This window comes from Ceratosolen solmsi, unplaced genomic scaffold (genome assembly GCF_000503995.2).
Source record: "Ceratosolen solmsi marchali unplaced genomic scaffold, CerSol_1.0 scaffold87, whole genome shotgun sequence".
Classification (NCBI taxonomy): domain Eukaryota; kingdom Metazoa; phylum Arthropoda; class Insecta; order Hymenoptera; family Agaonidae; genus Ceratosolen; species Ceratosolen solmsi.
In genome coordinates, this window is record NW_011948455.1 from 100,717 (window position 1) to 126,768 (window position 26,052).

Genomic DNA, 26,052 nt, shown 5'->3' on the forward strand with positions numbered 1-26,052 from the left:
TGACAACATTTCGAATAAAAAGACTATTAAAAGATTTATGTAACAGTTTGTTTTATAAATTAATTTTACTTAGTTATGCTGATCAACACTACTGTTTGTATAATTTGATTTGATCTAGTCTTAATATGTATATTGCTAATGAAATATTTAAAAAAATATATTATTAATATATATCAGTGATTAAATATTTTATATGTTATTTATTCTAGAAGTTTTTATCACATTTCTTAAGTATTGGTAACTTCGTTTGAATTTTACTAAAATATTATTCAAATTAAACTAGCAATCACCTATTGCTCAACCAATTATTAGCAGCTGATGTAACTATAAATGCTGTTAGTAATGTTTTTATCATTACCATATTCAAGCCTATATTTTTTATTAATTTTGTACATTACTAGATGTAAATATATTTCACAACTTTAATTTTGCATATTTATTTTGATATATTAAAAATGTAGTTAGGTAATCAATTTAAAATTTATTGTGAAAACAAGCTGCATTTTAATATCTGTTTAATAAAATATTAATCTTTAATTAATAAAAAAAAATACATTAAATAAATAAATAATTGAAATCTTTATTAATATAATAAAGCAATATACAAATATTTTAATGTAGTTCGTAAATTTATGAACTATTTTTAAAATTTTTAATTAAATAAAACTAATACCTAAAATTGATTAATATAAAATTTTATATATTTCCATGACTTGATTATATTCTATAAAATAAAATAATACTTTGTTTTTGTATTTCTAAAGTATGTATTCAATTCATAGAAATATGTGTAATATATGAAAGTACACTACTAAGTATTAACCAATTAATTTTTATTTTATTAAAAAGATGAAGCTAACATACTTCGTCATACCATAAATAAAAACCTCTTCTTCATAAAACTAAAAGAATGTAGAATACTACATTGCTAAATTTTTATTTATTAAATTAAATAAAATTATGAAATCAATACATAACATTTAATTTAATTTTCATATATGAAATAGCTACTATTAATATTTTTAATATTTTTAATTTATTATAATGTTAATACTTGAAATATTTAAAAAAAGAATTCAATTTGAAATTATGATGGAATTTAAATTTATACTTAAATTTTGTCATTCCTATGTGGTTTTGTAATATATCAAAGTTTAACTGTTATACTCAATTGCATAATTATTATTTTAACTTAATGACTTTAGTGTACTGCATTACGGTGTAAAAAGAATAAATTATTAGTAATAGAATGAAATTTTCTAAACTGATAAATTGATAAGTGTTTCTTAATAAGATCTGTTAAATTATTTGTTATATTTTTAATTTATATTTTAATTAGTGTTTTTATTTTATAAAAGTGAATACCTTTAATAAAAATATAAAGAAATATAAAGAGTTAATATTGTTTTTTAAAAAGCCATCTTTAATAGAAAGTGTACATTTTTAAATATAAATCTAAAATTATACATATATATTAATCAATGCAAAATTAAATAATAAGTGGAGAAAAAGAGAGAGTGAGTAAAAGTCAGTGAGTTAGAGAGAAAGAGAGAGTTAAATTTGGTGTAAAAAAGAAACAAATATGAAAATTTGTTTAATGTCACAGTATATCATAGGGATGAATACTAACCAACGGCACCCAAGGGTCTGCCTCGTAACCTCTCTGCCTCGACGTAATGCGCTTTGAGCCAAAGAAGCTGGAGCTTGGCATGGTTGTGTGAACTGAAGGAATGGTTCTCGAGAATCTTGTAGAGTTCCTTGAACTTGCCGTGGTGAAAAGCCACAACGGCCTCGGCCTTCAAAACGCTCTCATTCTTTCGGAGACGCGCGCACTCCGGCAGTGACCAGAGGAACCGTGCCAGCCGGTCGACACTCCCTGCCTGCTGGAGCACCTGAACAGACGACACCATCGTCTTCATAGACGATAGACAGGGGGGGCACACTGTTAGTCGGCAGAACTCATCCCGCTCTCCTCTTAATCTAGTGTATCTTGTATATTTTCGTATTCTGTTCATTATATAATTTACATGTGCGTGAATATAAGCTTTGGAGTCTTGATATTTTTAATCATTTTTTCGTAAATTACATTGTAATATCTTGAAATTAATGTTATTCTTATTTCAAGAATTCAAAGCTCTTCATTGATGCATTACGTGTCGTATATTAGATTTTTGATTTGTAGTGAAAATCTAATGAGATTGTACTTTGAAAAGAAAGTTTCCAAGTTCCATACATTTTATAAAAATTTTAATGTTACAAGAACAATTAAACTCTTAATGACAGACTATTCGTTTGAATTAAGTTTGATTAATAGAAATCAAATTCTATTAAATTCAATGTTTTTTCTTTTGGTATTAAAATAATTATTTTAAGCATACTAAATTCAAATTATGATAAAAATATGTTACACAATAAGTTTTTGAACATAAAAATATTTTTTTATAAATTATTCTTATATTAATTTATCGTCTGTGTTACCAAATACAATATAACTTTTAATTTCTTCTTTTAATTAAAATTTTGTCATAATTAAATCATTTAAATTTTAAATTTTCAATATTATTCAATTAAATTTTCAATATTAATTTGCATAATTCAGAATGGTTCATTAAAATAATACTACTATTATTTCAAGAAATTATATTTAGATCATTTCATAATTAATTACATATGATAATCTGCGATTAAAATGAGAAATTTGGAAAATTGTCTTATAGTCTGTTCTTTATAGCCTATAAAATAATAATTATTATTCAGAAATACAAGACAACTAGCTCCCACGTCACACGGACAATTAATATATAAACTTGATCAATAATTTGCTTCATACTTCTCTGTAATAAGCTATTCTAGCTATTTTTATTGGTGTGTGTGTCCGTGTGACGAAGGTAAAGGAGCGAAGTTTTTAGCCGTGCACATACACGCGAAAAACCTAATATTATTAGCCCTTTTTTTCCTTTCATTAAAAAATATGTCTCAACAAGTTATAAATATAATAGTACATAAAAATTAATTGTATATCTGAGACAGTATTATTAACACTAAATTCAGTAAAGAACCAAGACAATAACCAAAAAATAAATTTGAAAGGAAATAAAAAGTTAAGCGTAAACAGTATAATTATGATTAATTTTTCAAAGTTAACATTACTTTCATTTTGTAAATCTTCAAAATAAAATTTCAATATACCTTATAATTTGTACAAAATTTTGAGCTAACGTTACATTTATTATTTTAATCATAAAATTATGATTAAAATATTTTATATATTTTATGTACATTTTAATTAAGAAACGTTAATGTCATAGTTTTCGATGTTGATTTGAAAATTACGGCAAGCACATTAATGAATTTACGCGAGACTGTAAAAATGAATCGAGAAGGAACGGGGACTATATGCCTCGATTACTAGCAATCGTTTGAAAAAATGAATATATTTGTGGATGCGTGGTAAACGACACGATTGTCGACATGCCGACGGCAGTAAGATTTTTCGTATGGATGTTGTTTTTTTTTATTCCCAACTGTGTCCCTCGTTTGTGAGTGTCATGATTACTTCTTTGTACGCTTCGTTAAAAAAGTTAAAAAGAATATGCCACTGTGGTAATATAATAGTTATCGAGTGTCAACCCATCAAAAATACGACCAGCACCAAGCCTCTCTTGTTTTTACGTTACAACACAAATTTTGTATACCAATGTCACGTATTTCATGCCGAACCCGAATACGCTTACCCATGCTTTTTTCCAATTAAATTCTAATAGATACTGTTAAGATTGTATGCGCTAATGCAATATCTACAGAAACCAATAATACGACAGTAATAATGATTTGTATTTGCTAAAATATTTAATTATTATGAAAGGAATTGACATTTGGCACAATAAATCTTGACAAAAATTATGTACAAATGAATAAGTATGAATCATATACTATTACTAAATTATATGCTTAATGAATAAAATTAACTATATTATTTAACTCACTTTTTCTCTACAATTGAATTAAAGAAAAAAAATTTAACTCATTGAATTTATTTATGATCATTTTGTAGATTCTTCATGTATAATTGATATTTACATTTAGAGTTTATGATATTAATAAAAAAATTTAATATATATATATTAAACGACTACTCGAATACAATTATATTAACAATTTTGGATTGTTTATATAATTCAATGAACTTGCTAAGGTATTAAATAATTAAAATTCTAGTATTTTATTTAGGGTGCATATAAAACTGTAAAAGATAATTAAAATAACTCCTATTAAGCTAGCAAATGGACTACAATCACAATTTAATTTTTAATTTAATTAAAGTCACAGATCAGGTAACGATTAATCTCAAGTTTGTCACGAACACTTTCAGAATAATATTACACATTACTTAAACTCAAGGAGGTACGTTATTTTGTTCTAGGACCATAATGCTAAAGCAATTTCATTACTTATCAATGAATATGTGATGAGTTATATAATTTTTTTCTCTCAATTTTAATAATCATTTCTATAAGTTAACCTATTAATGGATTGGCTATTTACTATAGGTCAAATTTATTTTCACGTTGATTTAAGTTTAAGAACTGCTTTATTAGTAAATCCACCCGAATGCTATTTAAAAACTTCTGCGTTCCTAATTTTATATATATAATACACGAAAATAATTTTTTATATAATTGCAGTATACTTATTATAATTACGTAGTACAATATATTACAAAAACGTTATATTAGAAGATTGAACTATTGAAATGTAACATTGATATTAATAAGAAATAATTAGAATGTTTTAAGTGAAACATCATTTATATGAGTATTAAAAAGATTGGATAAATACTGCAACATTTCGAAATATTTTACTTCTCCAAATGTAATATTGACGGCTATTTAAGAGATGTACGAGAGACAGAGGGGGTGTAGAGATAGAGACAGAGAAAGAATTATGTACCTCACAGACGCAGGCGACCTGTTCCTGCGTAAAACCAAAACTTGGCACCTGGCCGTTACTCGTAGCAGTCACAACTGAATCCACAGGACTGTCTTGAGGGCTGTAGTTCGTAGTAGACCCATGAGCTCCATAAGGCCCAGTTTCGATTGCTGCCACTGCAGCCAGTGATGAGCTCGTCGTTCCTTGAGGGTTGTATTCTGGCTGAGACTGGGTCTGCTGTTGCTGTTGTTGCGGCGGCGGTGGCGGTTGTTGTCCCGCGTTGCCGAGGACTACGTCACTGGCTGCAGAGGTGGCTCCCATTGCGGAACCGCCAGCTCCCCCGTAGGCCATCATCACCTCATTGCCTGGCGCCAAAACAAGGACTTGCCTTTTACTTTTGATGATGCTATGGCCCTTTTCAATTTGGAACCGTCACACTCAACTTGAGTCAATTTTATTGTTGCCTAAGGTCGCGGTAGTCGATACATGCTGATCCCGGAGGATACGAGATCAAGCTAACAAGCAAGTAAAAGGAGGTAAGTATTTTCTGAACACGTTCACTCGTCCTCGGAGACCCGTATCAATAGCACACGACAGAGTAAGAGGATAATTCTCATATATTCAGACTTTTCAAATAAACTGTACCTACTTGTCTTACATGTGTGTTGAATCTGATTATTAGGTGTAATGATCGTCTTTTCTCTTGCACTAGAAATTATTGCTTTACTTTGTTTTCGTTTCGGTTTTAATCCGATGCGGCTGTCGACGACACTGCTTTCTGTTCTTCCTTCCTCATAGCTTTTCTTTCCTTACTCATCCCGGTCCACGTACATCGGGGTCTCCACCATCCCTTTTCCATGGTGTGCGTGCAATATCACGCAATAATTGACAATGAAATTGTTTTGATCACTGCCAGAGAATTCCCAAGTCGAAAATTTGTGAGAACGGTTTCGTATTTCTACGTGACTCTACAGTAGAGGAACGAAAAACTGTGAATTGCCGTTCAAGTAAGCAATAGAGAACGAGGCTGTCCGTGTATTAATAGAACGTTGGATATGCGAGCGCAGCTAATTTTAGAAGACCTGTATTAGAGAAGCCGCTGCAGCAATCGCGGCCGTTGTCGTCGTGTGTTGGTTTAGGCGTCCGAAATATCTTTGACAATCTTTTTGTTTAAGTATATAATGCTGTAAAATCAATAACACTCATCGTCCTTGGGCATATTGGCACACAGTTTGACCCTGATTAACTACTCGTCTACTACTTTTAATGTACTCTCATATTAAGATGGAGGACAATAATGATGACGATATTGACGGAATTCGGCGCTGCCATCCAATCAAAACCTCTTCTTCACGATCCCACTTATTTTCTTTACTCGTTTACATGCGATAGAGCACTTCGGAAATTATTCTTTTCTAGGAGACACAATATGTATTGTGATATAATTGTTAGTCCGGAAGTTTTATCTTCTTTTCTACACAATTGAAACTACGAGGATTTATTCTTCACGCGCGTATTCCATAGAAGCTTACCAGTCGGACGCGCGTTTCCGAGTCGACTGAGTCGTTCGCAACCAAATCGAGACACGACGGCAGCATACACCATGAGAAAGATGTGAGCGCAGACAGAGAGAAAATATGAGGAAGGCAGGACAAAATATATCGGGAGTAAGCAAGAAGGAATGATGAACGAAATGGGAAGAACAGTAAAACTGTGAGGGTGTAATGAATTGTAGGGGGAAGACAAACTCCAAGGGACACGAGTCTCCTATTGGTCGTGGGTGTGGTGTTGAATGACAGTTCAACCGACTTGAAGCTCATTCGTTCTAACGCCAGTATACGATAACCATATCGAGACGCCATTGGACAGAAAAAGGCAACGCCTACCAGCAGTGATTTTCATCCTCCCATCTAAGAGTGTTCCGCACTTTCGCGTTCTGTTAGCAAACTATAAAAAGAGAAACAGAAAGAGAGAGAAAGAGAGAGAGAGAGAGAGAGAGAGAGAGAGAGACAGACATACAGACAGAGAGAGGGAGAGAGAGGTAGGTAGGTTAGAAACGAGTAAAAGTGGTTGTCACTAGTTTTCTTCATTAGCTAGTCGTCGTTGTCTTCCTCTGGCTTTATAAATTAGATACCATTTTTTTCTTTACTTTCTTCATTTGCGCTGATTTAATTCTTTTTAAATCTACATCTTTATATATTTTGTTGTTAGTTACTTAACGAATGAAAGAATACATTGCATTTTAAAAAATCATAGTTTTCTAATACAATGTATGTTATTAGATACGCGAGACTGTGCTTTTGTCACAATTTATTTATAATATTAACTTATTTTATAAAAAAACGTAAAGGTACAAATTAAACTATCTAATTATTAAAAATTGTTATATTAAAAAATACCAGAATCAAAAATTCCTTAAATAATATATTTAATCATGCAAATCAAAACATAATATTTCGCTACGAATATTTAAGAATACTCTTTAAAAACTCAAGTATTTATATTTATAATGTTATATACCATTATTGAACCATTATTGAATTTTTCCTCCTTTTTTAATGTTTAGTTTTTTAAACTTTTTACTTTATTTTGTTTTTATAGTTTTATTAAAATTCTAAATCAATATTAGTATATGAAACTAATGTAACATATATTACTCAAAAATAATTGTTATTGATACTTGATATTAATTAGCACATTAAGCAAATCTTTATATTTCTATAAATAAATTTCTAAAATACTTGATCTTTTATCACTCTTATAATGCGTTATAATAAGCAATAAAGTGTAATATTAATTTATAGTTTATTTGTGAAAAATTATTATGAATTAAAAACAATATTCGAATTCAGCATGTTTATTTAGTAAAATAATTTTTTTTATTAATTTCAATAAATAAATATACTCTATATTTTTATATCGTATACAATAAATAAAAAAAATTTATATAAAATTATTTTTCTAAAGTTATTTCTTGAAATAATCTCAAATCTCAAAATAACTAGCTACAATTTTGTAACAAAAAATATTTTTCAATATATACTTATAAATAAAATTTCGGTGATAATATTTTTTTCGTTTCTAAATTGTATTATTTCCTTTATAAACCAACATAAAATTAAAAATCATTAGATTATTATTTATGAATAAAATTATAAATTTCAATTTCATACCTAAATTAAAAAATATTTTTAAAAAAGTCAGTTAAGAAGTAACGATAGTAATTTAAAATATTTTGCAAGAGCTATATGTTAAATTTGAAATTTTCAATGAATTTTTTATTAATACATTATTCTTATTACTGTTATCTACATTGAAATTATATTTAAAAAAAAACAAATAAATTTACGTATTTTACCTGAAAGTGATAAGTATATTTATTAATAAATACATAAATAATTAATATTTAAGATATATGATTCACTTTTCTTTTAGAGGATTGAAAGCGAAGTTTCGTCAAGCATGAAAAGCTAGGAAGCTGACAGTATATGTTCTTCCAAATAGTGCCTACATAAAATGTTGCTTCTAGAATCCTTCTCTCTCTTTTATGTTCAAAATTTGTCCACGTAACGAGAAAGAACCAACAGTAGTGGTATCCCATGAAAATCTATGGCGGAAGTAGTACGTGTGCGCGTGCAAAGTGACATACCCTGTCCCACGTCAATCAAAGTATCGTAAGCGAGTAAATAAAAAGCGAGAGACAGAGAAAAATGCTGTCAGAAAATGACTGGAATGATCTTTTTGGGCTTGATAGTACATTAAATAAACAACACCCATGTATTATGATGTACGATGCAGTAAAAAAATACATACTACATTATTTTAAGCTTAGAAAAACCCTTAGAAAAACTCCTTAAACTGACTTCCGTCTTGCCTAACTACTCAGGGCTCATGGCTTATTTAGAAAAACATTATGTGGAGTGCTGTATATGTATTATTTTTCAAGCATATTTCAGGCTATAGCGAAGGCATGTAAATATGGAATTAGGAAATTGTTTCCAGTGGCAATAATGCTATTATTTTTCCAAAATGCATATCCGCTTTTTAGCGATAAACCGTTATACTTAGCTTATACCTTGTATGTTAACAATAATTTTGACTAATTGCACTATAATGGTATGAAGTTATTCAGAAGTTTTTCAAACTCAAATTAATACTTGATCCAGTGATGCTTATTTTGAACCTTATGATCACGTTTTTATTATTGGATAAATGTATTTCTATAAATATTTTTATGAAAAAACGGTTGTTTTAAAAATAATTCATATATCCATTAAAATATGTAAAAATAATCCAAAAAGAGCAGAATAGTCTCAGTATATCAATAATTTGCTGATTAATTTATTTATATACAATTATACATAAATTGAGTAATAAAATTATTCATTATTAAAATTTGGTAATATGATTCATACGCACAAAAAACAAACAAACAAACAAACTCAAACATAAACACAAACAAATAATTAACCGATGAATTTAATATGTTCCACTATATAATAATATTAAGTAACAATGATTCTGGTTCGTTTCGCTACTATTTTTAATTCTAAAATTTAATAATAATTTTGACGACAATGAAATTATATAGCAAGATAATCTTCATTTAACTCCAATTATTTTTATAATTTTTAAAATCAAGAATATTGTTCTTTTAAAGAATAATGTTCTTGAATAAACATGTATCAGTATAAAACGGAAAAGTAGACAAGTTAGAGAAATATTGACATTTAAGGTGTATTACTGTAAGAATAAATTTAATTAAGGAAAGGGTAAAAAGGAAGACAAAGTGTGAGCAACAGTTCATGCTTATATAATATAATGAGAAGCACTCAGCAGCGGTTCTGCACAAAGAAATATTTTCCCATCCTTCGAAGGCGCAAACCTTATATCATATAACTTATATAATATAATATAACATCTCATAATAAAGCCGTTGCAATCTCTTATACCCCCCGTAGTTCATTACAAAATAGAATGGCTCATAATTCCAGGTTTCTAACATCATTCATGCTTTCTTCTTCGAACAGTCCAACAAATAGGATTACGTTTGAATTCGGAAAACCATAATGTGACGTCCTTGAGCGGCTTTTGTGTTTCTATCGACTACGAGCTACTTTTTCATGTCAACGTATCGTTGACGCAAATGCTACTATAATAGAAAAGTCAAAGATCATCGCTGTTCCTTTGGTTCAAAAATCTCCCCCCTTCCTCAACTAGATCGTTATGAGAACAATGGTGGATCAAAGGCTGATATGCTCCAAAGTTTCAGCTGTGCTACTATAAAACTTGTCCCGCGTTTCTGAATGGAGGAATACATCAAGACAGTTACTGATACAACTCTGGCTTTGACTACTTTCTATGCGAGTAACGATAGAAGTTAGTGCCTAAGTTGATTTCTTAGGATTATTGTCCAAGCACGTACCGAGTTCTATGTTTAAATGTCATAGAATATTCGGGCGTGAATTCGGGTCCTTGTAATAAACGAGTACCTGTATTGGAAATAAACAGAAGAAGAAGAAGAAGAAGAAGAAGAAGAAGAAGAAGAAAAAGAAGAAGAAGAGAAAGAGAGAGAGAGAGAGAGAGAGTAGATAGAGAGCGGAAGACGGAAAATTGTGCAATATGTGGTAAATTTTAATGTACTTGGGTTTTCTAGAAACGCGAAAGCTCATTGTTTCATTACGAGTTTCACTTTTTTATGTCTAATAGGTAAGATGAAAATTTTACTCAAACATTTTTCAATTAATATTTTGTATTTTAATGATCGTTAATTTCTTCAATGCGAAATATATTGTAATTGTTCAATTGTTGAGTTAATTTTTTTTAATACAGGCAAAACACGATAAATAATAATTGATAAGTAAAAATTTTTACCTAGGGACTTAAACTTGAAAAATATCATAATGGAAAATATTCAATATATTTCATAAATATAACGAACAAAATTCTTTCTTTGAAAAAGAAGTCAATCAAACAAAAAATAATTATGTTTTATTTTGAATTTTTGAATCTATGATACAATACTTGAACAATAGAAGCATGAAACTTATCTACTGATTTATCAGCACATAATTTTTCCATTGATATTCAAAGTATTAAGAATAGTTATATTGAAAAATTTAATACGATAGATTGTAAGTAAAATGTTACTTTGAAATATGTTCATAAGGTATAATTCCACTTACTTGTAAACATTCAAAATAAAACTTTCAGAATTAAAATAATTTTTTAATACTATTTAAAAATAATAATTCTCTAAATATAATAAGAATTCTAAATATTTAATAATAGTAATTACGATTGTTTTTAATAAATACTAATTACTGCTCTTTACTATTTGCCTATAATATTTACATTTGAAAACATAACTCAAAAACAATATACAGTAGTTTAATTATTATAAATATAATTCCATATTTAAGTGTTTGTATATCTCATAATGATACACAGGTTCCTATACCTGTTAAATATTTAAAGTTTAACTTTTAATTTTATATTTTATATTTAATAATTTAAAGTTAAATTTAATACATTTTCTAAAACTTTTACTTTTTAAATATTTGCTTTTTAAATCTTAGATACCTTTTAATGATTTTTTAAATCTATTTTTTTAAATTATATTAAAAAATTAGTACTACTTATCATTAATATTAAAAATTTAATTTTACCATTTTCTCAAATTAATTTGTTGCTACGATGTGTAATGGTATCTTATGGAACGGAATACAATTCTTGATTATATTGTACCGATATTGTACATAATTAATAAAACCTGACTTTTCAAAATAGACAGTTGCTTAAAATAATCGTTTTGTGAATTATGATGAAGTACAGATTGTATACATATAAGAGATTAGTTATTAAAAATTGTTGTTGCATAAGGACATTTTGATTAGTAGTTTAAATCTTTCGCATCCTATGGTATATTTAAAGTTTTTCGGTAAATTTTTCTGGGCTGAGTCTCAAACGTTATCCTAAACTGCAATAAGATGATGCTTATTAATATGTTTTTGTATACATAAGGTTTTTATTATTCCAAAATTCAACTCTGGTAAGCAGATCAACTCTAATAAGCAGTTTATTATCTCTACGCTTTGCTCATTCCATTCCCTGTTTATTCACACATTATTCCAGTGTAAGATGAAGCATTCAATTGAGTAAGGTGATTTCAAAAGCTTAATTTAATTAAATTCATTTAAAAATTCTAATTTCAAGTTTTAAAAATGAATTGAAATTACCTGTTATATATTAAAACGTATTATTTTATTTAAATTCTAAATTTCATAATTTTTTGTATTTAGTTTAAAGATGTCTGCTACTTTTTGTTCATTTGCAAATGTGCTATTCTTAATTTTTTAACTATGTTTTGTTTGTTGTAAAGTTTTGCGGATATTCATGACGATTTCTATATTTCATTATACTGTTATTGTACATTTAATAGTTACATAGTACTCATAAATAATATACGATTAATTGAATTATCCAGAATTTAACATTACAATAATTTTATACTTCATTAAATTTTAGAAAGTATATAAATTTAACTTTATCAAAAATTACTAAAAAATATTTTGCTATTGTATTTTTGAAGATTAGGATGAATGAATGAAACTGCACAAATCAGTATGATTTTTATTTGTTACAAATTTTTCGCTTAATTTATACTTTTGCTATTTATTCTTCGAAATATAGTTTTGGCATATAAAGTATATTAAGATCACTGTCTATTAGAAACGAATAATTATGTGAAAAGCTTGCCACTGCTATCAACTTTGTTTGGTTACGATTATCGCCGATTAAAATGTGATTTGTTATCAATTGGACTTTTTCGACAATCATGAATATAATTTTGATAACAGACAAAGTTAGTAATATATTCCATCAATAAGGCTGCTTATTTATTAAAAACATCTTTTATATTCCGTTCTAGGTATAAAATATTATAAGAGGTATAAAAACTATATATATTATATATTTTTAAATAATCATTACTAAATTAATTGATTATTGTTAAGTTGCAATTTTTTATAAACAATATATAAGCAATTCAATTATAAACATTTAATAAAATTTTTATTGTTATATATGTGAAAAGTTTGATATTTAACATTGTAATTTATATTTTAAATATCTACTAATGTAGTTTCATCAGTCCAAGAATATCATACCAGATACATCCATACTTTTTTTTGTTTTTTGTTTTTAATCAATGATTTTTATATTAAATTGAAGATATAAAAAAATTTAGTATTAACATTGTAACATATTATGATGCAATAAAATTCTTAAGGTATATATTTATAAATTACATAATAAAGTAGAATATTCTTCATAATAATGAATGTGAAGAACTATATTTTAATTCAAAGATTAATAAGAATAAAAAGTTAATATAGATGTATTTAGGTTCACTGATTGTGATAACATGGTTTATTGATAATTTCATTATTCCGAAAGTAAAATAATTGCAGTATAATATAAATTATATAAAGAAATATGAAAAAATTGTGAAGTAAATGATATAAAAAGGCATCAGGATAAAAAGACATACATTGCATGGTATATATCTAGAATTTGCCAGGGCAAGGCAGATCAATGCATCCATGGAAACCGTGAGCCAATGCCGACACAGAGGGTATTAATATTTTTTTATTTGTTTTTCCATATCATTTTGATATTCGCAAACGTGTTATTAGTCTACCTCAAAAAAACATACGAAATATTAAAAACAGTAAAAATAATATTTCAGCTAATCGAATCAAACAAGTTCGATCATATTTACTATTTCATTTTTACAATTATATTTTTGGTCTATTAAATAATTTTAAAGTCACATTTAAAAAGTAATAACATAGTATAAATTTATTTATATATCTTTTTTTTACTACAATTAGATGATTGTCTTAATACTTTTTTCATCGGTTTATGTTTTTTTTTGACAAATATTTTTTCGGTTATAGGTATCATACAATTAATTTTATTATTCACAACAATTTTTACTAATAATTACTATTAATCGTAGCATATAGCTATTGAAAAAGTAATTATTATTCAAACGATCTATTAAAACTAGTAAAAATTGTAAAATTAAATAATTTAATAATATGATGCGATTTTAATATGCTCCGATTAATTGTAACCTACTAATTAATCAATAAAAATCCATCCCTAAAAGTTTGTCTGCTGCGGAGATGCAATACATTCTAACTCATTCTCTTTGTCCTTTTTCATCCTCTTTCTAACTTAATATTTTAAGCTACATCCATCTGAAACATGATGGGCGTAGCTTTGCGTTAAAGTGATATGTTTGTGTCTCATGGCATACTTGTAGGTAGAATACAGAGAGACGGATATCCATCTAAGTGCATATAATCCAAGTAAGTGCATATAATATGCACCCATCCCAATGCTTTTCATTACTGTGGCATTTACAAATATACACGATTTGTGATGAGTAGCAACGATTTCTTTATTTTCATGGATTCTATTCTTTTATTTTATTTTTCTGTCATTATGTTTAGTATCCTTATTTCCAAATGCTGATTCATTACCTTTGAATTTCATTAAGTTATTTTGTAGTATTATTAGTCTTAACAGGTTATAAATTCTTTTTAGTAACCGAGTTCATTTAAAATTATTTATTTTATAACTTTGAAATGCTTTTAATTATATCAACTTACATAACTTCAGATAAGTTTTGAATTACAAATCATAATATATTTATAAATATTATTTATTGCAATAATATATAGATTTAAAAATTAAGAAAATATTTATGTAATTTTGAAAATACTCGTGCAATTTGTACATCTTAATAAATATAATGCTATTTTAAACATAATAGTAATGAATTCCGTCATACTTTTATATGAAGAATTAAAGAGTAGTTTATGAAAGATTGGGTAAGAAAAGACTTTGATTTGGATTTGATTCAGGATCACAGTAATTACTAATTAATTACATAGCATAGTCATTTAGAGAGTAAAAAAATTATATCAATGCGCGAGATCAATCTCGGTCGAAGGTGTATCTATGGGTACAAGCCTAGTAACAGAGCCGCTCAGGCTCGCACTTGGTACAAATAAAAAATAGCTTTCAAACGGAAAAGTAAGGAAGATAGATGCATCATACATCACAAGCCCTTTACAATATTGCATTACCTCTGCAAGTTATTTCTTGAACTGTATAACGTGGGACGGCTCGTACAGCTCGCTTCGTCAATGCCATCCCCTTATCTCCCTTAATTAATTTTCAAATTTTGCGTATATTAACAGGAAAGTCAAACACGACAGGGAATGGAAATGGCTACGAAGATTTCCTATTTATATATAGAGTTTTTGAAAGACAATGATTTTGTCAAAGATTGTAAATCATTGTACAACAGCCGAAAAATAATGTTCTTGTGAATTATATATATTTGTTTTTTATATTAGATATATATATATATTTTTTTTTCATTTCAATATTTAGAATGTTGCATGAATTAAGAAATCGAAATGGCATAATATAGAAAATAAAATATGAAATGATTTTACTTAGACAAAGCAAATTTTATGACTGAGTGGTGACATCATTAAATTATATACTTTATTGTTGAATAGTTTTTAAATATATCGATTAAATATTTGCAAAACTTAGCAGATACAGATTTCATTATGAACTATACAGGTGTAGTATATGATGTCATTCGACAAACTAATTTTATACATATTTTATAAAATTTATTAGTCTTGGTGTTGTAGTTAATAACATAAAATTAATCTTGCACTTAATAATATTGAATCAATCTCAAGTTTTTATTAGGACAGTTATTTAACTTAAAAAATATTACATTTACTCTTATTAACATGGAATTATATTGTACAAAAGCCTACATTATATTAACGATTTATTTTAAAGGCATTATCATTCATTTATTTAAAAAAATATAAAAATTTTATTAGACTATTGCGATCAATAAACTATGCAAAAGAAAATATAAAAATGGAAATGTCGTACAATCAATATCTTTTTCATAATGAATACGATTCGTCATTTCTCTATTTGATTAATTAGTATTATATATCTTTGATACGAGCTTTTATAAAAGCTGTAAAGAAACATATTTTTTAAACAATTAATAAAATTTTAAAAAATTATAAATTTGTCATCGACGAAAGAATCCAACGCAGAAACCGTATTTTCTATCCACTTGAACAATCTATTCATATTTCTATTTCATATCTATCGTCTTTATTGGTGCCGAACAAGCAACTGTTGCCTCCGTATAAATATACGACATAATACAATTGAAAAAAGCAAGAGAAGCCTCTGCTCTTTTTTTCGTTGCTTTGATACTCTCGGGACTATCAATTTACTGAGGAAAGAGGGAGAGAGGGAGAGAGGGAGAGAGAGAGAGAAAGAGAGAGAGAGAGAAAGTGGCGGTGCAATATGGGGAATATTGTTTTCATTCTGTGTTCGTTTTGAAGGAAACACGGCTTGATGCCTTACTTCCATTTGACCCCGTGGGATGTCTTAAGAGCTCCTCCCTTCACTCGCCTCTCCCTCCATTTCTCTCCCATACTTACTTTTATTGGTAGTGATAACTACGAATATATCTGAGGAGAAAAGCACGTTAACTTTGAATGTCGTGGCTTATTAAGAGAACGACTTTTGCTTTTTTTGTATCCAAGTTGATATCATATTTATCAAAAGCGTATGATTTATATTTAATAAATACAATATTTCATTCTCTTTATACCATTTTTAGTTTGAAGATCAAAATTTTGATTTAAAATTATAAAATACTATAAAATATATATTTGGAGTTCGAAAATATTTGAAAAATAAATTATAGATTTGGCCGCATTAACTAATAATTATTAGAATCATAACATAATTATAAGAATATTTACAACTCTAAGTAGGTGATCAGTGTGACAAAATAAATTTCTGTGTTTACCTTGAAACTCAGAAAAGATTCATAACATTTGAGAGAGAAGAAAATCTCAAATTTTCTTAATATTTGAGTATCTTATTAATGCATCGTGTTTTAGGTATAATTGGATAAATGTTAATGAATAATGATATGAATATTACTAATGACACAAGCTTAGATATTAAAAAGTTCTAATGAAAGAAAAATGCACATTTTAAAATTGACTGTTGGTCCTATTCGCGATGAATCATGAAGATAAGGGAGGAGTGAAACTCGGTCCTCCATTTCTTACAGGGACGATAAATTCTACAGTTTCGCAATCAGCCACTTACGCTACGAGTCACGCGCCTAAAGCATTGCCACGCGATCTCGAAAAAAATGAAAAAGCGAATGAAAGGAAAAAAGAGTGAAAAAGAGAGAAATATATGTTGATTGTCATATATGTGTGTCGACTCTGTATCTGAAATCTCAGAATTCAAATTCGGGGATGCATTTATCTGGGGATTCCATCGTAATAGCTTATATTAGGTGTTCCAGGGCGCGTGAGTCGCAGTCTTTAAGGTTTTGTGTATAAGTGTCCCATAATTCTTTGGAAGCCCTTGACGGTTGCACGTTTATAGAATTCTTCTATAATGTATTTGTCAATATCTCGAATTTCACACGACTAATTAGATAAAATAATTTGTTTTGACTATTATTAACGGGCGCCAAATTCTTTTTGATTTGATGGAATTTTGATAAATTGCACTTGATATTCACTATGTATTAATATAATAATAAAAGTCTTGAAAGTTTGCTAATTCTAATGAAAATAATAACTGTCTGAATTATTCATGTATAAACGCCTCGTTATGTTACATATATGAGTATTTTACACGGGATTTATTAAATAAATTTGCACTTATAAAATTTTATATAATTCATATAATTTCGTATAACTAGAATGTAATATTTCATATTTATGATATGTGGTGTGCTATATCTTTATTATATGACTTATTGATGTTAACAATGCAATTTAGTATTTAAAATGTTATTATTTTTATTTTAAAATAGTATTTTCATGTTTCACTATTTATGAAAGAGAAATATTATAGAAGTATACCATTATTAATTAAATAAATTGTCTAATAAAATATAATGTTAGTTTCAATAATATAAATATATATAAATTTTGACACAAATATTTGATATTTTTAATCACATACATAAAGTGTATGTAATAGATTGAGACGGTGATATAGTATTTTTTAAAAATTTTTAATTACAATAATTTTATTATATCTTGTATTGTAATAATCATGCTTGAAAACTGATCTTCATAGAATATAATACTAATTACAAGTGTTGCAGCTGTAAATCTCTTATTTTACATAAAATTTTGAATGAATTGTAAATTAAGATAAAAATGAATAATATTTTTACATGTTCTTTTTATTTCAATGTAAACAATAGTAGAGACTAAATATATATTTATATAAAGTTATAGGTATACAAATAGTGGTGAAATTGCTTAAGAAAAAAAAGAAAGAAATAAAAGAATTACAGCCGAGTTATTGAATGATAGACAATTGATCGGACACGTTCCGTCACGTTCGCTTCGATTCCTGATAAGCAACTTGCATGTCATAGCATAATTCAAACCTCTGGCGGGTGGTAAACGTCGGCACTTGAGGGCGCGAACAAGTCCGATACTCTTGGGACGATGATTCCCCTTGAGATTTAACCAATAAACTTTAGTGAAGACGGCCCTGGTTCTCGGATTACCATCCATGGGGGCGCGCTAGACCACACACGGACCCTCGTCTTGGTGCTGCGTCTCCGTCAGCTTTTCATTCTTCGGACCACCACACTGTTTTCACTAACTCCGCTTATCTTCATTATCGGCCTTTTCGATGAAATCGCTGTCCTTTTATTAGAAAGTTCCTAAAGAATATTTTAATATTGTATAAAACCATCTATTTTACTACGCCAATTTTGCTTACACGAAATTTCTCCGTAATAAAATTAATTTAACTTAATTTTAGTATTATTCAAACCTTAACAAATAAATATTTTAAGGAATTTCTGGTTATACTCTGCATTTGAAAACTATTCTGATAATTTGATTTCCTAGTATGCACTAGAAATAGAATACAACGGAATTTTTTTATAAATAGCATATTGAAGACAAATTATATAAGTCAAATTCTATTACTTGAAAACAAATTAAGTAAAAACATTAAATAAGTAACGAATTCAACGAATATAATTAATTTACAAATTTAAATTCTTTTCAGGTTGATAATTAGAAACGCACTATAAATATAAGTATTTATCAGTAAAATAATATCTTTCATTCATTCTATTTCACTGATTCTACTCTGTAAAAGTACAACAGAAGCAATTTTTATCAAATAAATTGATTGTTTTATCAGTTCAATTTTTAAATTTCAATCAATTATTTTACTTGACATATATGAATATTTAATCTAATGAATTATATATTGTATCAATATATGAACTGTGGTAAGACACAATCAATATCAATTTATGAACTGTGGTAAGACACAATCAATATCAATATATGAACTGTGGTAAGACATATATAGTCAAAGATCGCATATACTAAAACAACTTGGATTAAATGAAAGTTCATAAAACTAATGGTACGAGTCATTGTTCATTTTACGTTTTAAATCCCCTAGATTTTACGCAATTACATTTTGTTTTGTGTATTTAAAGAAATTAAAAGAGTAGAATTATTTTAAGAAAACTATTTTAAAATAAATTCTTTTCATATTACAAAAATTGTATTATAAATGAAATTATTGTATGTAAAAAATATAAAATAATAAATAAAATATATATAATAAAAATATTCATATTATTTTAGAAGGAATTAGATTCTATATTATGCGAAATAACAAATTATTAATAAACAAATGGCTTATAATATTTCAATATATAAAAATTTGTAATTAAATCTTTTAATCTTTATAAAATTACTTTAATATTTTGTAAAAAGAAATAAGGAAATGTAAAATAATTTAAAAATAAATTTTATATGAAATTAATTATCTTGAGTTTGAAAATGATTTTGAAAAGAATTTTTAAGAATTACTTCATATAATATTGATTAATAATCTAATTTAATAGAATACTAATATTTTTATGCCATTACAAACAAGTCATATTCTTTAATTCTCGTTAAAAAATAATTTAATTTATATATATTAGAAATGAAAAGCTAATCTTGATTTTTTGATAATTATATATTCGTTATAAGGCATACGAACTCTGACATAGATGATGTATCAATCAACAATATGTGAAACTTAATAAATCTCGGTAAAAGTAACGATTACAAGAGCTATCTACACGCAGTGCATACATATTGCCACAGAATACAGAAGTAAAATAACATAAAAAAGGAAGAAAGGGAAGAAAGAGAAAGCGAGAGGCAAAGCAACAGTCGCATTGTATGTATAGTATATAATTTGTCGAGATGTGTTACCGCCCTGGTTCCTCTCTCTCTCTCTTTGATGGTGATGGCTATCGGCACATATCTAAGCAAATCTCACAGGTGGTCGGCCTATACACACATGCCTATTACGGGCGCGCAGGTTCGGCCATCGATGAATCTTTGTTATATGCAGGTTAGCTCATCGTCTATCGCTACAACTAATCATTGTCCGTTAACGGGAGTGTCGGTATCAAGATCTTTGTAATGCAATGATTTATTGTTTACTGAGTAACTTATCACTTTATTTGTGCACTCTGTTTAAACCTCACAGAGTTTGAATTCATGTGAGAATTAAACTCTATACCTTCAGATTAAAACCTTGGCAAAGTTTGACTAAACTTTTTTAATTACTTTTTTACATTTTCGCTCATATTTTTCTTTGCTTAGTAACCTAAAATTTACATAAAGTTATATAATACCTATTATTACTTTAAAAGCAATATCTTACGAATACATCACCGATTATTTAATGCGATTAATTCCGAATACAGCACCGATTATGTAATAATATGAAGGAAGATATTTGGAAAAATGTTCAAAATATATATTTATTTTTGTTCATTATTCCAAAAGATTTAATCTATCAATTAATCTGATAAATAAAGTTTTTAATATAACTATTTATGAACATTGACAATGTTCCTATCTACAATCCTACGATCCGAAGTTATTTGACAAACTGGCGGTGCTAACTTTCGAAAAACAATGAAAGGGATTGTAAACGAAAGAGATACATAGACAGAATGATAGAGAGAGACAAATAGACAAATAAAATGACAAAGAGAAAGATAAAAAGAGAGTAATAGAGAGAGAGAGAGAGAGAGAGAGAGAGAGAGAGAGAGAGAGAGAGAGAGAGAGAGAGAGAGAGAGAGAGAGAGAGAGAGAGAGAGAGAGAGAGAGAGAGAGAGAGAGAGAGAGAGAGAGCGCAAGGGATAGAGGAAGAATGTAAAGAATAGAAAATAAGGCGTGTAAATTATAAATAACAAATATCCGCGGTTAGAATGTGTTCAGTTCGTTATCTAAGCGTTAGGATCGGCGACTACGGTGCAATGTGGGCGGTCAAGACACCACCTGTGGATCGAGTGTGGAACCTTTTTGTAAATCTGCCGCTCGTCTATATATATATATATATATATATTTATCTCTCTCGCTCTGTGTGCGCGCGCGCGCGTGTGTGTGTGTAAGCTATTACACCGACCGATCGATCATTTGAGTTTTATTGACTCTCTTCCCTACCACATTTAAATTTTCAATAAAAAAATCATTAAACTGTCTTTTCAACTCTGCTTCAACATCATTTCTATTTTGTGTCGATACTTTTTCCTATTATTATTGCGCTACTTATATTATTCAACGAATATATAGAATTGTTTGTGAACTGTTTAGCAAACTAAAATGTAGTGAAAGGTAGAAGAAGACAGAATAAAATATATACGGCTAAATTTTATTACTACACTTAACTTTTCAGCATAAACTTATATTTGATGGTAATTTAATGAGTAATAAAATACGCCCATTCAATGACGAACACCTTTAGCCAATGTACTTTAAAATCATCGTTCTTAAATTTAATTATCTGGAGCATTATAGCTATTTTATACTCATTCTAAGTGACCTTACTTTTGTTTCGGGTTAATTGGCTCACTTTTTGTATGTGGTAATCGAATTAAATATGGTGATTTTGTTTCATTGCAAGAGCAGCATTTTATCAAGTTTAAAGATATTATTACAATATGTTAGATTTAATCTCTGATTTTAAAATATTAGAAAAAACAAAAAATTATTTTTTTTGTAACAATAGTTCTTTTTTTATATAAATTTATTTGAATTAGAGAAATTTAATTATTAAATTGATTGTTTGAACATATGAAAATATTTGTGTAAAATTTTTATAGTCTATTATATATGTAAATTAAAATTGAACTTGATTTACATTAATTTTTTTTAATTTTATTCAATAATCAATGTATACAAAATATACAAAGATTTTTAAAAGAGAATTTTTAATTTGCATATCTTACATTGCTTTACTATTTTTTATCCATTATTATTTTTTAATTGATTAATTATACGAATCATTAAATCAATACGATATTGTAATGTTTATTAAAATTTTAATGTGCTGATTATCCATAGTTAAAATATAAGTAAAATGAAATATCAATTTATATATATATGCCTTGCAATTCTGAAAGTGTTTATGTATTATTATGGATGATCAAGTAGGTATTATGGAAATCAAATGAAATGTTGAATTGTTTGTTGGATGTTACTTTTAACTTACTTCTGTAATATAATTATAAAATGAAATAACATATTTATTTAAATCAATGCAATTATTAATTTGTTTTCATCGTTTATGATTTGCTATTTTTTGTTTGTTTTGATTGTTAATTGTTAAACTCCAATAATATGAATTTATATCGAATAAAGACTTTTTTACTTAACTTGCGTTTTAATAATTTTATATTTTATTTATTTATTTAATTGATAAGAGAGAGAGAAAAAGAGAGAGATAAGGAGAGAGTAAGAGACAGGTAAGTGAAGGAGAGTAGGGAAGATTTAAACTTTTCTCACGTAAACGTTAAATAATTCCTTTATATATGCGGATATACTTATATATATATATATATATATATATATATATATATATATATATATATATATACACGGATACTATCCGCACTAACAATCTTACAAAATTCTATCCGCATTATTTTATGTTTATAAGTGCAAAGTCCCCTATCCACCGATTAAAATCGATTAACTCGCACTTTTTGTCGATGCTAATACGAATTATCGTATAAAAGATAAGACTATTTACGCACTGATGATCTACTTACGTTCATTCACGCGGGACAAGTTTAAAAAAAACCGTCATCCTCATACAAGAAGAAAGGAATGATAATCAAGAAGAGTGTGAGTAAGAGAGATCTAGAGCCGAGTAAATGGTAGCTTATACCTCGAGTAAAAAAGGAAGAATAGTGTCTGAGAGAAATAAGAAAGAGAGTAAGAGAAGAGAGCGTATAGAATATATAAAATGAGCGAAGGGGTAATTTAACACCGGAAGTGTCTTGAGCGTGACGCCACCCTGAAAGTGCAGAATACTCATGCATCTTGTGAGTAAGAGATAGAGTGTTCAGAGGGGGGACGAAGAGTGAGCGAATAAGCGTTGAGAGGAGAGTGGATAGATACTGGAGAAAGAGAGCGAAAATGTTGATGGAAGTTTCTGCCAGTATTCGAAATATACATTTATAACCGCCATACAAGCAAAATTTTCATGCAGTTCTTTCCGTTGTACCTGCGTAGGATAGTGCTTATATAATTATGTTTTCTACAGAATATGTACAAATTGGGTAACCAAAAAGTTATCTGAAAATTCAATTTCTTAATTTAATGTTAGAATTACCTCAAAAAATAATAAGATTTGTAACCAAAATATTTTTCATAGAAGTGATAATCAGATATTCAAATTAAAATATTCAGATGATTTTCACTTAAACAAATTTATCTCAGATATCTAATTTATTTAAGATAAGGAAATTTCTTTTTTGAAAAACATACTCAGCTGTTTCATTTTAATAATAACACAAGATAAATAATTTAAAATAAAGTACAATATACATATATATATTTATTATGAATTTTGAATCATCTATAATTATTTAATTTTATAATTATATTTTGAATATATTAGGAATTCTTAAGATTTCAAGAAAAAATCCAAAAAGTTTTATTACAAATACAGAAAGCTTAATTACTGGTCTACTAAATTTGAAAATATTTTTGTATTAACATATAAACATTAATGGGAATTCAGGATCTATCCAAATATTTATTTGAGTTATGGAAAATCATAACAAATACATCAGTAAATCAACGAATAGACTACTATATGTTTGAAAGCTCATTCACTTAGATGCATCAAATTAACAGTGAGTGAATTTCGTAAGTACTAATATGGGTTGATGGTTGGAGTGCTTGCGTAGGTAAAACTTGAATACAGTCATACAAATGTTTCACCTACATTGATAGATTAAATTACAACGAGGGAGCCCCTATGTGGTTATCTGGTTGCTTTCAATCTACAATATGCAACTGTAGATGCGCTTATGAATCTTTTTACTTGAGTAAATGTTACTTTAAAAAGAAATGGCGAACTCATTATGATTGGAGTTTACTTCAATAGTATTTATTATCAATGCGTAACCAACGAAAGCTGTTCTCCAATTACTTTATATAAATAAGCTTGTTTAAAAAATATATTATTCATCACACACAAAAACTGTTACAAATATATATTTGGGTTCAGTAAGGCTACAGATAATTATTTCGTAGAAACATAGACAGGAGATTTAATTTTTTAACTTTTAGAACGAACGTACTATTATATTTAATTTAGGTAGGTTCTAAAACCTATATTACCTTACCTATTCTGAATTATTGAATAATATAATTCTGATATTAAATACTTCATCTTATTTCTTAGATTGTTAAATAAAAGGCTAATTTATTAGAAGAAATTTATTAAACACAGATTGTGTAATCCTCAGAAAATTCATTTTATATACATATGGTCGGCTTCCTAAATTTTTAAAATAATTTTCTTTGATATTTTATTTTTTTTTTATAAAACTTATATTGATTTATTAATTATATTAAGTAATTCTATTTATAATATGTTTACTGGGTTTTGTATTATTAATTTTTAGATTAATAATTAATATCTGATTGAATTTTATGGTTTACATTTTTAATCAACAACTTCATCTACTTGCGTTTCATATAGAAATATATTTGTATATATTTTTTATATTTCAAATCTACTTTTTAATTATGTTTTTTAAAAGTATTATTAGTTTCATATGAAACTATTTTATTATCTACTATTATTTGTTTTTTTTTCCTTTACTCAAATATTAAAATATTTTATTTACTTCGTGATATTTCATTTTGAAATTCATGTAGATTTACTTCACAATTTGTAAAAATCAAATTATTTATAATTCTAATAAATTATAAACAAAACTAATTATTTTATAATTCTTGATACTTATATTTAAACAGTATAATAATTACAATAATGTTTAAAGTTCATAAAATGATACATTAAAATATTTCTCCAATCATAAGTTTTATATAATTACTTTTTAATGATTCATTCAAAATAAACTATATTAAATTGAAGGAATAATATATAATATAGAGATATATTTAATATGTTTAATTTAATAAATTATTTCATATTCCATTTTAAAAAAAATGTAAATCCTTATAAATGTATATCCTTATCTAACAATTTAAATAAGAATGTTATGATCAAATTCATTGGAATTTTTTATATTTGGGTATCTTTAATTGTAGCATTCAATAAGTTTTCGTATAAACACATTATATTTTTAGAATTTTTCAAAAAAGCTTATTTTCTCAAGTTACGTACTAAAAACCCTTTATTTGAAATCGTATTATTTATATGTTCATTTTTATAATTTTCTTTCTTTCTTAAAATGAAAGTGTTTAAGAATATTAGTACCTTGAGGATAATTAAAATTTTTATAATTTCATAATCTTTCCATTATTTGTAATTCATTATTTAATGAAAATAGCTATTACTAATTCGAATTAATTTTATTAAACATGTGTTAAAAATAGATAACCTTACTTTTTATCGTTTTATTTAAATTGTAACAGATTGAAGTTA

The 26,052-nt window shown here is 27.1% G+C and overlaps 1 protein-coding gene across 1 annotated transcript in view; it reads right to left on the minus strand.

Moving 5' to 3' along the window:
• The window catches only part of so (SIX homeobox 1 protein sine oculis), a 29,739-nt gene extending 23,693 nt beyond the window's left edge, over positions 1-6,046 (minus strand). The window contains exons 1-2 of the mRNA XM_011505283.1: positions 4,951-6,046; positions 1,631-1,913 (exon numbers count right to left, since the gene is read on the minus strand). Coding sequence (XP_011503585.1) covers positions 1,631-1,913; positions 4,951-5,283 — 616 coding nt within the window. The 5' untranslated portion in view covers positions 5,284-6,046. The remainder of the gene's footprint in view (positions 1-1,630; positions 1,914-4,950) is intronic.
• Between the last annotated feature and the right edge of the window lie 20,006 nt (positions 6,047-26,052).